We start from the raw sequence: 16,957 nt of genomic DNA, 5'->3' as shown, positions 1-16,957 counted from the left end.
TCCGGGACGACCTTTGGGACCCTGCTGATCGGGTCTCACAGGAGGAGAACGATGGGCTCGTCCTCTCTTTCCTTCCGGAGGAAATAGACCATGCCGTTCACAATATGAAAACGGGCACGGCGCCCGGACCGGATGGGTGGCCGGTGGAATTTTTCAAGAAATTCTGGACTAAGCTCAAATATCTTTTCTACGACTTAGTGAATGGCTTTACGCTAGGTACCGTTGACCTATCACGTCTCAACTACGGGGCTATTAGTCTGATACCTAAGGTTAAAGGGGCCGACGACATTAAGCAGTTTCGGCCTATCACTCTGATTAATGTCCCTTTCAAGATTTGTGCAAAAGCATACGCCTCCCGCTTGGTGCCCGTCGCTCAACGAGTGATTAGCCCTAGCCAATCCGGTTTCCTCAAGCAGCGTAATATCCTTGAAGGGCCGTTAGCGCTTCTCGAAATCGTTCATGAGCTCAAACGTACCAAGTCTAGAGGTGTTCTCCTTAAGTTAGATTTCGAGAAAGCTTATGATCGCGTGAACTGGGAGTTCGTGCGAGAGGTCCTCATCAAAAAGGGTTTTGATGTGGGCTTTGTCCACCGTATCATGCACCTTGTGAGTAGTGGACACACGGCTGTGACTATCAATGGTGTAATGGGCAAATTCTTTCGCAACAAACGCGGACTTAGGCAGGGAGATCCTAGCTCTCCTTTGATCTTCAATTTTGTTGCGGACGCTTTGGCGGCTTTGATCAGCAAAGCCAGGGTTGCGGGGCATATCAAAGGGTTGATCTCCCACCTCATCCCCGACGGCGTGACTCATCTGCAATACGCGGACGACACGATGTTGCTATTCGAGCCAGACGACCATAACATTGCAACAATTAAGTTGCTTTTGATTGCTTTTGAGATTCTTTCGGGTCTAAAGATTAACTTCCTCAAAAGCGAAGTGATAACCATAGGGATGGATGATCACGAAGGTCGGAGAGTCGCAAACTTGCTCAATTGTAAGATTGGGAAGTTTCCGATCAAATACTTGGGACTACCGATAAACCACAAAAACTTGACGATTGCCGACTGGGCGCCACTTTACGGCAAAGTGGTGAACCGGGTTAGTCCGTGGAGAGGTAGGTTCATGTCCTCTGCTGCTAGGTTAATTTTGACCAATTCTAGCTTATCCTCCTTGCCTATCTTTACGATGGGTATGTTCCTCCTAGCAGATGGAGTGCATGCCAAGCTTGACACGCCTCACGCCCGGTTCTTTTGGGAAGGAACTGGGATAAAGCGCAAATACCATCTGGTTAAGTGGGCTGCGGTCTGTCGCCCTAAGAAGTTCGGAGGTCTGGGGATCACGAATTCGAAGTTGATGAACGTTGCACTACTTACCAAATGGTGGTGGCGCCTTGCCCAAAACGAGAAGGGTCTCTGGGCTGATATTCTCTGGGCCAAGTATTTTCCGGATGGCAACCTCTTTAAGGCCAAGACCAAAGGATCATCCTTTTGGAATGGCATTCAAGCGGTAAGGCCAGCGTTTGCGGTTGGGGCCCAGTTTGCAGTCAACAACGGCAAGTCCACGCATTTTTGGTTGGATTGCCGGAAGGGTCAAACTCCGCTGTGGCAGGCCTACCCGCAGCTATACCAGCTTGCCAAGGACACGCACATTATGGTCGCTCACACTCTCAGAGTGCACCCCCCGGCGATCTCCTTCTTCAGACCTCTGGAAGCGGGAGAGGCGACGACTTGGGAGGCATTGGTGGTTGAGCTCGAGGGATGGAGTCTCAGCCACGATCAAGATCAGATTGATTGGAAGCTTACGGCTTCTCGTAAATTCTCGGTGAAATCCTTATACAAGAAGCTTACGGAGGGGAATGGGCTTGATATGGCCAGGGGGTTGTGGAAGGCTGGCATTCCCCTCAAAATCAAGATATTTTTGTGGTAAATGTTCCGCAACCGTCTTCCAACCTCGGATAATGTGGCCAAACGCAACGGGCCGGCGAACGGGACATGCGCCATCTGCGGTCTTGGGGAGGACGCTAACCATGTCTTCTTCAAGTGCTGCCTTGCTAGATTTGCGTGGAGCGCTGTTAGGGATACATTTAAGCAGAATTGGAAGCCGCATAATAGTTCGGACCTTCTTTCTTTGTTAATCGCACAGAGGGGTGCGAATGCGCGCGTGGTGTGGCGCTTCGTTGGGGCGCTGTTTTGGTCCATTTGGACTGTGAGGAACAAAATTACTATCAAACATAAATTCCCTGCTCACCCAGCTGAGATTCTTTTCAAATGTCATGTTTTCCTACAGGCTTGGGCGCCATTGGGGAAGCAGCGTGACGAGGGGCGCATGAACGAGATCATGGAGCAGATCAAAGCATGCACGACAAGAGCAAGACTTCAAGATTCGCCAGATTGAGCTTTTGCGTCTAGTATCTTTATGGTTATGTGCTTTTAGCGTCCTCGTAAACTTTAGTACTCTACTTTGCCGGGACTGCGAGCCCGCTGAACTTATGTGTTATGTTGTTGCGAATTATGACTGGTTTGGATGCTGCCTTGTGGCTTTATTAATTTAAAGCCGGACGCTTCGTGCGTCTTCGTTCCAAAAAAAAAGACATGCACCTACCGATCCCGCGATATCTCCCGTAGACATACCTCCACATGCTCTCTGACAATACTAGACGCAGTCTAAGCGGGAAGAATCTTATTCTATCTTCAGAAAATCACACAAACGCTAATAAAATTTGAAGAAGCACCTAAAAATGAAAGCAATCCTTGGCAGTTTTTTGTTGTTGGCAGTTGATTGAGCTACCTGATGAAATTGTTATTTGGCGCCGTCTTGATTGTCCCATCCCCTGCCGGCTGCCCTATTGCTTTCATTATTTGGTGAATAAGTCGAATATGTTTGAAAAAAAAGACAAGTCGAAAACTCTGAAAAAACTTTGAGCTAGTGTCGGTCTCCGCCTCCACTCCCGAGTGATCTTGTGTTCCTCATCAGGAAAAAAAAAGAGTGCTCCTGTGTACTCCGCGGAATGCAACTTTTCCCGCCATATATTCCATCCCCCTCTCGTTTCTCTTGGTCAAAAGGCGGGAAGAGGCAAAGGACTTCCTAGGGTTTACTGTGCTCAATGGAGGTCGACGCCGCCTACCCCGCCGCCGCCACTGGCGATGAGCTCCGGCGGCTCCTCACCGCCACCCTCAGCGCCGACAAAGCGTCCGTGGACGCCGCCACCGCCGGCCTCGACCGGATCTCCGCGGCCGGCGACCCCAGCTTCCCCATCGCCCTCCTCGCCGTCGCCGCAGGTACCCTGCCTCATACCACTCCAGTAGATCTCGTGCCCTCGTGCAGGCTTAGTTGCGCGCGATTTTGCGGTAGCCCATGGCTCTTTGCTGCTGGGGAATTCAGCGGCAGCGTCGCGGCGCTTCATTTCAAGGCGCTTGATTGAGCGATACATCTTTCTCTTTCTTTGAGGAATTTTGGTTGCGCGCCCGTCGCTCTGGCGATGCGACAAGCATGCTTTAGCTATGAAGTGAGTTTGATGGCTGTATTCGGATTATTCGAATTGCGGTTGTAGGGGATGGTGATCAAGGGACAAGAATAGCTGCTGCGACTTACTTGAAGAATTTCGTCCGGCGCAACAGGGAAGGGGGGCTCTCGTCGTCCGATCTCTACAGGGAGTTTCGCGACCAGCTCGCGCAGGCTCTGCTTCGAGTGGAACCTGCAATTCTTCGAGTGCTGATTGAAGTTGTATGCGCAGATGTGCCCCTGTATCTCCAAATATTACATGCTGCATCATCCGTAAGGTTGTTTCTTAACTGCTTATGACGCTACCGTTTGTTGCTGGCAGTTTGGCCAAGTCGTGGAGAAAGATTTTGTCAAGGAGAATTCGTGGCCTCAACTTGTGCCTCAGTTGAAGCTGGTGATCCAGAGCAGCGATGCAATTAGTCCAGGCCAGCATCCTGAGTGGAAAACCATTAATGCTCTCACGGCACTCCAGGCCATCCTTCGCCCCTTTCAGGTATATTTCAATTTCCAAGGACGAGCGCTACATATTTACATGTGCTTTGCACTTGTCCAACATGTTTCTGAAATCCAACCTCTTACCCTCTGGGTTTCTCTCAAGAAGAATGCACACTTACTCTGGCTTCAGAGCATTTTGCCCCCTGCATTCTAAATAACAGGAACATTCCTGTTTCAGAATTACTCTGCCCACCTTATCTGTATAAAGAACTAAAACAGAAAGTTAACCTCCCTCTGTTGTTTGTTTCTTTTAGGAACTTATTTTCTCTGGGATTTCCTGTTCAAAATGCGCAGCCATTGTTTGACAATTCAACCCACTAGAGAATACTTTACTTTCATGACTTCCTGAATCAATTTCTGGACTTCATCATCAGCGTGCCTGTATGACATATCAACTTCTACTTGAGAGTTGTGCCCCATTTGGATCTCTTTAGTTAGATTATTTGATAATGATTTAACACCCGTCAATAAAACATATATATTAATGAAACCAATGTTTCTTACCTAACCGTGTTTATTTTACAGTATTTCTTGAACCCGAAAGTTGTAAAGGAGCCTGTTCCAGAGCAGTTGGAGCAAATCGCAGCTGAGATTCTTGTACCACTGCAAGTGACATTCCACCACTTTGCTGACAAGGTCCTTCGCTAATGCACTCTGATGTTCTCCAAAGATTATACGCACCCTGATCTTTGTTGACTATTTTATGGTGTGTGCAACAGGTTCTACTACCGCACGATGGGAATAAGGTGGAATATGAGCAGCTCCTACTTATCACATGCAAGTGCATGTATTTCACTGTAAGTCCTGTTTCTGTTTCCTCTTTGTGATGTATTAACAGTATAAATATCACATACTGAAAACATATGAAATGAAAGGGTAGGCTGAATACTAAATAGCGTATATTTGTTGAACAAAGCTCAAAACAACATTTTCTTTTTTGTTTAGGCAATGTGAGAATGCTGTGCATACCTAGTCCATTCTTTTGCTTCCCAATGCTGTGCTTGCCCTGTATATTTACATTGTCATAGTGCTACGTGATAGACTTCTTTTTGGCATGCTTGGTTGATTGGCTGTTAACTTCCTATAATGTGACTAATTATGGTACTCCTGCAGGTGAGGTCATACATGCCATCTGGGGTGAAGCAGATCCTGCCTTCCCTTTGCAAAGACATGTTCCGTGTACTGGATTCATTGGATTTCAACAGTCCTCCTGAAGATTCAGCTACAGCAAGGCTCAAGATTGCAAAAAGATGTCTTATTATATTTTGCACACTTGTTACTCGTCACAGGAAACATGCTGATAAGTATGTACATTTGTCTCTGCTGTTGTTCTTTTCTAGTATATTTTCCAGAATGCTTACTCTTCATTGTTCTCAGCCAGATGCTACATATTGTCAACTGCGTAATCAGAATATCAAAACAAAGCATTCATTTAAGTGTAAGTTCTATAGTGCCGAAGACCAAGTATTATGAGCCTGTAACATTTTCTAGATTATTGAATGGTGTGATGGGCATTGTTATCATTATTGATTATTGTATTTGATAAGATTCCGAATTACAAATGAATAAATGATTGCAGAAACTCAATTCTCTCTCGGACCGGATTTTTTCATTAACATTTGACGTGATTTCCCGTGTATTGGAGACAGGCCCTGTAAGTGTACACCAAGTAATTTGACTGCATTGTCGGAACAGAAATGTTTGAACTTGATGGCCATGTGTTCTCTTGGTTGCAGGGATGGCGTCTTGTTTCACCCCATTTTTCTTCACTTATGGATTCAGCAATTTTTCCAGCATTAGCATTAAATGAAAAGGTTAGCTCCCTACCTTTTTGTTGATAAATAACATCTTTCCAATATGTACTTATTTTGACCCAACTTTACATGTTACTTAGGATATAGCTGACTGGGAGGAGGATACCGATGAGTATATGCGGAAGAATCTTCCCTCTGAACTTGTAAATACATGATTCCACATTACTCGTTTATCTCTTGTGTTCATGTTGTCTGACTGATTTTTTTTTGGCAGGATGACATTTCAGGGTGGGCTGAGGATTTATTTACTGCTAGGAAAAGTGCCATCAATTTACTTGGTGTTCTAGCCCTCTCAAAGGTTGTAATTTTCTTCCCTTTTTTCGGGAAATAGAAACTTTTATTAATTCTTTGCCATGTATCTAGGTGATACAAGAACAATAGAGTTGGGCCTCTGGCCTCTGCATCATAAACACACACAGTGAAATATGCACAAGCACAAGCAGGGGAACAAACCTGGTAAAAGTATAAGTTGCTAGAGATAACATTTTTTTTGGAAAAGGAGGTTTGGAAAAGGAGGCTCACCTCTGGCCTCTGCATCTGAAAGATGCATGCGGCCATAAAAACAACACAATCATAATGCGTCTGGAAGGCTCAAGATGCCACAGTATGGAGATTAGGCCGCTGCTGGGAGAACGGGTCACTGACAACCTGCTGCAACTATGTGCATGCCACTATCAGAAACTCTTGGTTTTTCTGTCACTGAAGAATTGACCAGGAACGGAGCCAGCTTGTCTTGTACATATGCACATAATTTGCACACGGGAGTTAATGTTCCTTTTTATCAGAAGCAATATCACTACGACTAAGCAATAGTGATCAACATAGAGCACCTGCTCCAAGTAGTACCATATCCGGCAATTTTTTTGAGAGCCCCCTCAACCAATTATTAAACATATTAGCAACGGCTCGAGGAGGTGATGGTTGGATGCTACGCTACACGGCTCTAGCAAAATGACAATTGAAAAACAGATTCCGAATAGATTCATCATGGTTACAGAAGCTACACCTTGGACTCCCTTGCCAATATCGTTTAAGAAGATTATCTTTTAGCTAGTATATGATGCCCTTGCGCATATACCACAAAAAAATCTTGGATTTTGAAAAGATTTTTATTTTCTGTAGTAGCTTATTTTTCATTGGAATATCGGATTGCAACAACGATATATACATCAAATTGATGGATATTGACCATTTTCATGCAAATTCCCTCTAAAAACTGTCTCAGTCATCTAAGTATTTTTCTTTCATAGTGCATTGATGCACATAATATCTGTTAGAATAAATCCGAGGCACTTCGTCAATCATCCGAGGACCAAGCAATCACACGAGCACGACACCGAGATTTGTTAACGAGGTTCACCGATATGGCTACATCCCCGGGGCTTGACTATGGACGCTCCTCCCCATGACACCACTACAATACCGCACACGGTTGCCCTGGACACCGGCACATGCCGCCGGCTTCCCCTGCGTTCCGATGCTATTATGTTGGCATATGTTACATCGTGTGTCTACCCCTGCTATATAAGAGAGGCCTAGGATATAAGTGTCCTACTAGGACACGATTCCACATCCTATCTAAACACATTATTAGTCAGAGTCCAACTGTAACCTACCTTGTACACAATATTCGACACAACTCTAACAAACTCCACCTTGGCGAATATTCTTCACCACTTTGAATTCGTTAATGCGTCAAACTTCCATGTACATTGGACTTGAGCTTATCCCATGAGCACCGCTGCTACTCCAAAGACTCCATATGACTCCACCTGCAACTTGTAGTCTCTTCTTTTTTTGACCACAGTCAACACTCGAGCAAAATTAAGTTCCTCTTTACTCTAGTCTGTGCTCCCAACTTCCAGAGTATCCGTCCAACGCCATCACACACTGATCACTGACCTGCGTGTAAGTGAATAACTCACATATTGAGTGTCACACATAAGAGTTACCTGAACTCAATATCACCGCTCCTTTCTTGACCGCCTATCTGAAAGTTGAAGGAATTTCACCATTGCTTGTAGTCACCTTGAGTCAAATTCGCAGCTGTCTCATCACATGTATGACCACCAGAGCCCTGGCCCGTCTCCATGTCCCGTGCGTACCGCACGCCTCGCCGCTATTACCGCGTCGAGCCTCCGCTGTCTTGGTTGAGTCTCAAGGGTCGTGAAACCACACCACTCAACCCCCATTGCAGAGTCCCACCGATCACCACCGACCGATGACGAGTTTCACACTTCCATCAGACCACTGGGCTCCAGTCCAAACTACATGTCACTCGCTTTTCCCGCTGAATAGGCTTCGATTCTCTGGATCCTTACACCGTAGCCCCTCAATCCAACTCCTCCTTCAACATGACTCCATGGTAGATGATCAGTCCACCCTCGCGCCCCGTCGACTTCAAGCTCTCATGTGCGCACCGTCTTGAATCAACCCCGCACCATAGTCTTGTCGAAGCCGCCAAGCCCTCGGGATTGCGCCACGTGTTTCCACGTCCCAGAAGTCGGTCACCATCAGCAGCACGCTCCTACGTCGTCGTCGCCGATCCCATCACCATCTTCTGTACCAACCGACTCGCGTTGATCCGTCAGACTGTTCAGGACAACTGCCCTATGTGTCTGACCCGAGCCGACATTTCTGACTGCAACCATCTGCAACTCCTCACAGTCCTCATCGTTCGTCTGGCTTGACATCCAACAACGCCTTCAAGCATCTCTCTTGTGCCAACAAATTTTCATCCTTGTCTGTCATAACCCAAAGTTTTCAGTTCTGCCAAACCTCTCCACCTCAAATCTGATACTCGTTGGCACCAGATTCTTTGTATGACTAACCCTGTGAAAAAAAACAATTGAGCTTCCTTCCACGATGCCAAAGTACACGAAGCAAACCTATGTGCTCGCGTCCTAGTAGTAGTAGCAATTTTACGTGGCGTAGCTCCTGGCTCAATCCCAATGCTAGCTTGCTTTGTCTCCTAATGGATTTTTCTTGGATCTGCTTAGGCTGCCTTGATGTTGCATATCTTTGGCTCGGAACGAGGAGAATCTCCTCCAGGGACTCCGTCCCTTTTCTTTTTGTCCATAACAAATCCTACGATGCTGTTTTGCTGTACAACCTGAGTTGTGATTCCATGAGCACAACGTGCGTACCACACACCACCTTCGGCCTGCCTGGCCACAACACGCCACCTGGGCCTGGCACAGGGCTAGGCCAGCCACGTGCACCTTCCAGGACTCTCCAAGCGCTGCGCCGAGCGCTCTGCCGTGTTGTGCATGCATTACGCCGCCGCCGCTCAAACGGATCGAGCCGCCTGATCCGATTCCACCCGCAACTCGCCGAGATTGCTCTTCGCCTGATTTCTTCCAATCGATCTCAACCGTGCAACACTTATTTCTTTACGCAATTTCCGTGTAGACGATACCGATCTAAAATCAAGCCGTCCACTCAATCAACATGATCCGCCTTGATCTCAAACCTTGCTCATGATACCACTTGTTAGAATAAATCCAAGGCACTCCGTCGATCATCCGAGGACCAAGCAATCACACGAGCACGACACCGAGATTTGTTAACGAGGTTCACCGATATGGCTACATCCCATGACACCACTACAATACCACACACAGTTGCCCTGGACACCGGCACATGCCGCCGGCTTCCCCTGCGTTCCGGTGCTATTATGTTGGCATAGGTTACATCGTGTGTCTACCCCTGCTATATAAGAGAGGCCTAGGATATAAGTGTCCTACTAGGACACGATTCCACATCCTATCTAAACACAATACTACTCAGAATCCAACTGTAACCTACCTTGTACACAATATTCGACACAACTCTAACAATATCCTTTAGGCACACCAGGTCATTGTTTTAGATTAGATTGTTATATCAGAGTGTGTGACTTCATATTGTTAGGCTGATTCCTTGTATAGACAATTACAAGTCAGTTCAGCATCTGAAACTATTATTTCGTGCATATATATGCATTTTAAATGCTTTCAGCGACTGCATTGCACAAGCTACAAAGTTCATGCATTTTTCTGTTTCTTTTGAATCCAGGGAACTAATTAAATTAAAACAAGACTTGCATGGGTGTTTTACTTATACTAACACATGTTTCTTGTTTCAGGGCCCACCCGTTGTATCTGCAGCTTCCAAACGCAAGAAGGGTGACAAAAGCAAAGGAAAAGGAGGAAGCTGCATTGGGGAGCTATTGGTCATCCCATTCCTGTCAAAATTTCATGTACCTTCTCATGGAGAAGATGCGTCATCAAAGGCAGTGCAGAAGTAAGATCACATGGCTTATTTATTTTGGCCCTTAAGAAAGGATTGTGGAAATCTAGACATATCTGTGCCACATGCATACATGTGGACTCTGGACTATTTGCTTTTCTATTGTTTCATACTTATGAAATAGTCACTTTACTGTCATTCATTTCAGTTATTTTGGTGTCCTAATGGCATATGGAGGCCTCCAAGATGTAAGAATGTTCTCTCATAAGATGTGTATTTTCTGAACCTCTCTTCCTACGAGAGACACAGCCCCTGGTTCCATTATCCTCTGAACTTATATTAGAGTAGTTGCTGATTTATTAACCCATTTTGCAGTTTCTGAGTGAGAGGAAAGATTTGGCGGTTACTTTGATCAGGAATCGGATTCTTCCATTGTATTATTTAGATCCGTGTAGTCCATATTTGATATCTACTGCAAACTGGATTATAGGGCAGCTTGCCCTGTGCCTACCAGAGGTACATCCTTTCATTGTGTTCATGCTTGCATCATGTTGTAGGATGGGCTAGTTAACACACGAGACTTCATCACTGTATTTCATTATATCATCATATATTTAATTTCTGATTCCTTTTTTGCTTATCTGCAGGCTATGTGCACGGATATTTATAATTCTTTAATGAAGGCATTAAGCATGGAAGATGCCGAGGATGTAACTTGTTATCCGGTTCGTGCTTCTGCTTCTGGTGCTATTGCAGAACTCATTGAGGTAAGAGTTGACATGGTATTGTCAATGGAATCTACTTGTCGCCTGTAAATATGCCACTGACATATTTTTGTGTGCCTTTTGTAGAATGGTTATGCTCCGCCTGACTGGGTTGCCCTTTTGCAAGTTGTTGTGAAAAGGATAAGCGCTGAAGATGAAAACGAGTCTGCTCTTTTGTTTCAGCTTCTGGGAACAATAGTCGATGCTGGCCAAGAGAAAGTTGTGGCTCACATTCCTGGCACTGTCTCTAACATTGCCAATACTATTATAAATCTACTGCCCCCTGTACCAGATCCATGGCCTCAGGTAATATTGCTTTATTCATTTCTCAGATTTCCACGGTCAACACTTTCATGCTTTCTGCAGACAATGCAGGCACAATAGTACTCACTACTATCATTTTCACATACTAGTGGGTGAGGCTCAAGGATTAGAACCTAAGTCCACTCAGTGGCCTTGTTTCTTAATACAATGTATTCCCTCCGTCCGGAAATACTTGTCTTAGAAATGATTGAAAATGGATGTATATATAACTAAAATAAGTCTAGATACAACCATTTATACAACAACAACAACAACAACAACAACAACAACAACAACAAAGCCTTTAGTCCCAAACAAGTTGGGGTAGGCTAGAGGTGAAACCCATAAGATCTCGCAACCAACTCATGGCTCTGGCACATGGATAGCAAGCTTCCACGCACCCCTGTCCATAGCTAGCTCTTTGGTGATACTCCAATCCTTCAGGTCTCTCTTAACGGACTCCTCCCATGTCAAATTCGGTCTACCCCGCCCTCTCTTGACATTCTCCGCACGCTTTAGCCGTCCGCTATGCACTGGAGCTTCTAGAGGCCTGCGCTGAGTATGCCCAAACCATCTCAGACGATGTTGGACAAGCTTCTCCTCAATTGGTGCTACCCCAACTCTATCTTGTATATCATCATTCCGGACTCGATCCTTCCTCGTGTGGCCACACATCCATCTCAACATACGCATCTCCGCCACACCTAACTGTTGAACATGTCGCCTTTTAGTCGGCCAACACTCCGCGCCATACAACATTGCGGGTCGAACTGCCGTCGTGTAGAACTTGCCTTTTAGCTTTTGTGGCACTCTCTTGTCACAGAGAATGCCAGAAGCTTGGCGCCACTTCATCCATCCGGCTTTGATTCGATGGTTCACATCTTCATCAATACCCCCATCCTCCTGCAACATTGACCCCAAATACCGAAAGGTGTCCTTCCGATGTACCACCTGGCCATCAAGGCTAACCTCCTCCTCACACCTAGTAGTACTGAAACCGCACATCATGTACTCGGTTTTAGTTCTACTAAGCCTAAACCCTTTCGATTCCAAGGTTTGTCTCCATAACTCTAACTTCCTATTTACCCTCGTCCGACTATCGTCAACTAGCACCACATCATCCGCAAAGAGCATACACCATGGGATATCTCCTTGTATATCCCTTGTGACCTCATCCATCACCAATGCAAAAAGATAAGGGCTCAAAGCTGACCCCTGATGCAGTCCTTCTTAATCGGGAAGTCATCGGTGTCGACATCACTTGTTCGAACACTTGTCACAACATTATCATACATGTCCTTGATGAGGGTAATGTACTTTGCTGGGACTTTGTGTTTCTCCAAGGCCCACCACATGACATTCCACGGTATCTTATCATAGGCCTTCTCCAAGTCAATGAACACCATATGCAAGTCCTTCTTTTGCTCCCTATATCTCTCCATAAGTTGTCGTACCAAGAAAATGGCTTCCATGGTCGACCTCCCAGGCATGAAACCAAACTGATTTTTAGTCACGCTTGTCATTCTTCTTAAGCGGTGCTCAATGACTCTCTCCCATAGCTTCATTGTATGGCTCATTAGCTTAATTCCACGGTAAGTAGTACAACTCTGAACATCCCCCTTGTTCTTGAAGATTGGTACTAATATACTCCGTCTCCATTCTTCTGGCATCTTGTTTGCCCGAAAAATGAGGTTGAAAAGCTTGGTTAGCCATACTATTGCTATGTCCCCGAGACCTTTCCACACCTCAATGGGGATACAATCAGGGCCCATCGCCTTGCCTCCTTTCATCCTTTTTAAAGCCTCCTTCACCTCAGACTCCTGGATTCGCCGCACAAAACGCATGTTGGTCTCATCAAAGGAGTCGTCTAGTTCAATGGTAGAACTCTCATTCTCCCCATTGAACAGCTTGTCGAAGTACTCCCGCCATCTATGCTTAATCTCCTCGTCCTTCACCAAGAGTTGGCCTGCTCCGTCCTTGATGCATTTGACTTGGCCAATGTCCCTCTTCTTCCTCTCTCGGATCTTGGCCATCTTATAGATGTCCCTTTCACCTTCCTTCGTGCCTAACCGTTGGTAGAGGTCCTCATATGCCTGACCCCTTGCTTCACCAACAGCTCGCTTTGCGGCCTTCTTCGCCATCTTGTACTTCTCTATGTTGTCTGCACTCCTATCCAGGTATAGGCGTCTGAAGCAATCTTTCTTCTCTTTAATCGCCTTCTGGACGTCATCATTCCACCACCAGGTATCCTTATCTTCGCTTCTCCTTCCCCTGGACACTCCAAACTCCTCCGAGGCCACCTTACGAATGCAAGTCGCCATCTTCATCCACACATTGTCCGCATCCCCTCCTTCCTCCCAAGGGCCCTCCTTAATGACCCTCTCCTTGAACACCTGAGCTACCTCCCCCTTGAGCTTCCACCACTTCGTTCTAGCGACTTTGGCACGCTTATCCCGCTGGACACGAATCCGAAAGCGGAAGTCAGCAACCACCAGCTTATGCTGGGGTACAACACTCTCTCCAGGTATCACCTTATAGTCTAGGCACGCACGCCTATCTTCTCTTCTCGAGAGGATGAAATCAATCTGGCTAGAGTGTTGGCCACTACTAAAAGTCACCAGATGTGATTCTCTCTTTCTAAAGAGGGTGTTAGCTACAATCATGTTGTAGGCTAGAGCAAAGCTTAAGACATCTTCTCCTTCTTGATTTCTGATGCCATGGCCAAAGCCCCCATGCGCCCCTTCAAAACCTGTGTTAGATGTACCCACGTGGCCATTGAGGTCTCCTATGAAGAGCTTCTCACCAATCGGTACACTCCTAACCATGTCTTCCAGGCCTTCCCAGAACTCCCTCTTGGTGTTCTCATTGTGGCCTACTTGCGGTGCATACGCGCTGATAACATTGAGAACCAAGTCCTCAACTACCAGCTTGACCAAGATAATCCGGTCCCCACGTCTCTTGACGTCTACCACTCCATACTTGAGGCTCTTGTTGATCAAGATGCCTACGCCATTTCTGTTTGCAGCCGTCCCCGTGTACCACAGCTTGAAGCCGGTATCCTCCACCTCCTTCGCCTTCTGTCCTCTCCATTTGGTTTCTTGGACGCAAAGGATATCAACACCTCTCCTCACCGCTGCATCAACTAGCTCCTGAAGCTTCCCTATCAGAGACCCTACGTTCCAGCTACCTAAGCGAATCCCCCTAGGCTCGGCTAGCTTCCTTACCCTTCGCACCCGTCGAGTCAAATGCTAAGACCCTTGCTCATTTTCCACTACACCCGGGCGCTGATGTAGCGTGCCACTAAGGATGCGACGACCCGATCCTCGCTCACTTGCCACCATATCCGGATCAAGATACGGCGCGCCACTTGGGGGGTGACGGCCCGGCCCTTGCCCACTTTATAGGACAAGTATTTCTGGACGGAGGGAGTAACATATAACAAAGATTATAAACCTGGTGTGGAACTACTGATAGATCTTTTCTGAAGGAAATACATGTTTGCATGTTGCTATGGATGTCTGTTCTTTTAACCCACCGTTTTGTCTCTAGTATCCCTCATTAACTAATCCCTAGAGGGAAAATCCTAATAGCTCTAACTGGTTTACATGTACGTATTGTTGTAGGTTGTCGAACAGGGTTTTGCTGCACTGGTAGCTATGGTTCAAGCTTGGGATAGCTCTGCACCAGATGAAAACAAGGAACATGAGAAGAGTGCGTGGCAATTAGGCCAGACTGCTATCACTCAAACTTTTTCAACAGTATTACAAAAAGCTTGGCTGTTGCCAGTTGAACAGATGGTATGTTGGCAAAGTGGAAGTCAAGTTCGCTATCTAGTGATGTCTGTAGGTGGCTGTGCAATAAAATCTGTCTGACTGTTTGTTGACGTTCATTTCAGGAGCCGACTTTAGATTCTGCACTGCCACCACCTTCATGTGTAAATGATGCATCCGTGTTGCTTGAATTCATCCTGAGGTCTATTACTTCTATGGAAGAAATCACACACATGAATGTCTTTGAGCTAGTAGTTATATGGGCAGACATCATTGCATACTGGGACTCTTGGGAGGAGGAGGAGGATCAAGGAGTTTTCAACGCAATCAAAGAAGCTGTCAGTTTCCATCAAAGATTTGACTCCTCTGGTTTCTTTCTGAAGATGCTTCCTTCCCAATCTGCAAATGGATCACAAAGTTCAGTCATTAGTCGGGTTTCTAGTTTTGTGACCAGGGCCATTGCAGCCTACCCCTCTGCAACATGGAGGGCATGCTCATGCATCCATACACTATTGCATGCTCCAGATTTTTCCTTGGGAGCAGAAGATACTAGAATGACTCTTGCTGTAACCTTTGGGGAAGCAACATTTTCCTATTTCAAGGGTGTATCTGACAGCCCTGCTGGGATATGGAAGCCACTACTCTTGGCCATTTCTTCATGCTACATTTGCTATCCAGATGCTATTCAGCAAGTTTTATGCAAGGATAATGGCAATGGTTATACAGCATGGGCATCTGCACTGGCACAAGTCTCAAGTAGCTCGTTTACTCCTGGGCTCTCGTCTGAATCTGAGATCAAACTGGCCAGTAAGTAACTATATATCTATTGATCATTACAGTTTGAGTCTTGTTGATGTTTGCTTTCTTGACTAAGAAAGATGTGTCATCTTATTACTGCTTGCAATCACCATGCAGTATTAACATTAGCAACTGTGATTGAGCGACTGCTGGCCCTTTCCATGGGTGGCACCAAGGTGTTGCAAGACTGCTATACATCATTGATGGGGTCCTGCATTCATCTCAAGGACGTTCAAGAGGACGGGGACGATGGTGATGGTGATGGAGCAGAAGATCTTGATGATGACGATGATGAGGAAGACACCGATGACGATGATGAGGTAATGTACCATAGAACCGTGTTTTCTATATTCTCTCTAAGCTCAAACACATTGCTTGAAGATCGTGAACATGCAATCAGGATTCGGAGGATGATGATGTGCGAGAAGAGACGGAAGAGGAATTCCTTGCAAGATATGCTGCTGCTGCTGGCGAGTCAATCGAGGTTGTTGAGGAAGGAGACATAGATGAAGAAACCCAAGACATTGAACTGGGTAAACTTCTGGAACCATTTTATTTATCTGATATTTACCGCAAAATAGTTTTTCTTCTGATATTAACCTCAAATGGTTGTTTTTGAACATTTGTTTCTGGGGCTAATGCAGGTTCCCTGGACGAAATGGACATACAACAAGTGGTTCTTTCACTGATTCAGAAACATACTGCTCTCCTCCAAGCGCAGGTTTTGCCAGATGACCTAATTGAGAGAATTGCAGAAACATTTCCTGAATATGAGCAGCTGTTGCATGCTCACCAACTTAGGTGTTAGACTTGTGCAGATTTTCTTTTCCAAACATGTTTTCTATGCTAGCTTTGCAGCTTTTATTAGCTTTATTTTGTTTGTCGTTCTTTTTGGATACTCTGCTTGTTCTTTGTGCTCGTGTATGAAATGATGGACTACAATGTGTTACTGGGGTTTCACACTTTTGGTGGATGAAAAATATCATTTGTTTTATCGTGTGACTCAATGGTGCAATATTTATCATTTTTTATCCAGTGAGCTGTATATTTTTCTGACCCACTTACTCCTAGGGTCTCAACTTTAATATTTAGCCTGCCTTTTGGCTAAAAACTTTAATATAACCAAACTGTTGAAATTGTTCACTAGTTTGATTTTGAGGCTGTTTTTTACGGGCGTTGTCAAATTTGAGTTGGATTTGTGAGATGAAAGTCAGCAAACGAAAAAGACCATGAGCTGCATTCTACAAACCAGGATTTGGAATTCTGTTGATGCAGTATAT

The 16,957-nt window shown here is 45.6% G+C and overlaps 1 protein-coding gene across 1 annotated transcript; it reads left to right on the top strand.

The window, feature by feature from the left end:
- Nucleotides 1–3,043: 3,043 nt before the first annotated feature.
- On the top strand, nucleotides 3,044–16,671 carry LOC125551305 (ARM repeat superfamily protein). The gene is made up of 21 exons (XM_048714487.2): nucleotides 3,044–3,280; nucleotides 3,553–3,725; nucleotides 3,826–3,996; nucleotides 4,524–4,634; nucleotides 4,718–4,795; nucleotides 5,112–5,302; nucleotides 5,376–5,436; nucleotides 5,578–5,652; nucleotides 5,735–5,812; nucleotides 5,893–5,955; nucleotides 6,027–6,110; nucleotides 9,939–10,096; nucleotides 10,251–10,290; nucleotides 10,418–10,558; nucleotides 10,690–10,809; nucleotides 10,894–11,112; nucleotides 14,733–14,906; nucleotides 15,005–15,686; nucleotides 15,795–15,997; nucleotides 16,078–16,210; nucleotides 16,322–16,671. The coding sequence occupies exons 1-21, from the start codon at nucleotides 3,106–3,108 to the stop codon at nucleotides 16,483–16,485; spliced, it is 3,294 nt and encodes a 1,097-aa protein (XP_048570444.2). The 5' UTR covers nucleotides 3,044–3,105; the 3' UTR covers nucleotides 16,486–16,671.
- Nucleotides 16,672–16,957: the final 286 nt, after the last annotated feature.

The sequence above is a fragment of the Triticum urartu genome, chromosome 4A, assembly GCF_056163025.1.
Source record: "Triticum urartu cultivar PI428250 chromosome 4A, HENAU_Tu73, whole genome shotgun sequence".
In the NCBI taxonomy this organism is placed as follows: Eukaryota; Viridiplantae; Streptophyta; class Magnoliopsida; order Poales; family Poaceae; genus Triticum; species Triticum urartu.
The sequence above is the reverse complement of the archived record's forward strand: the minus strand, read 5'-3'. Positions and strand labels throughout refer to the sequence as shown.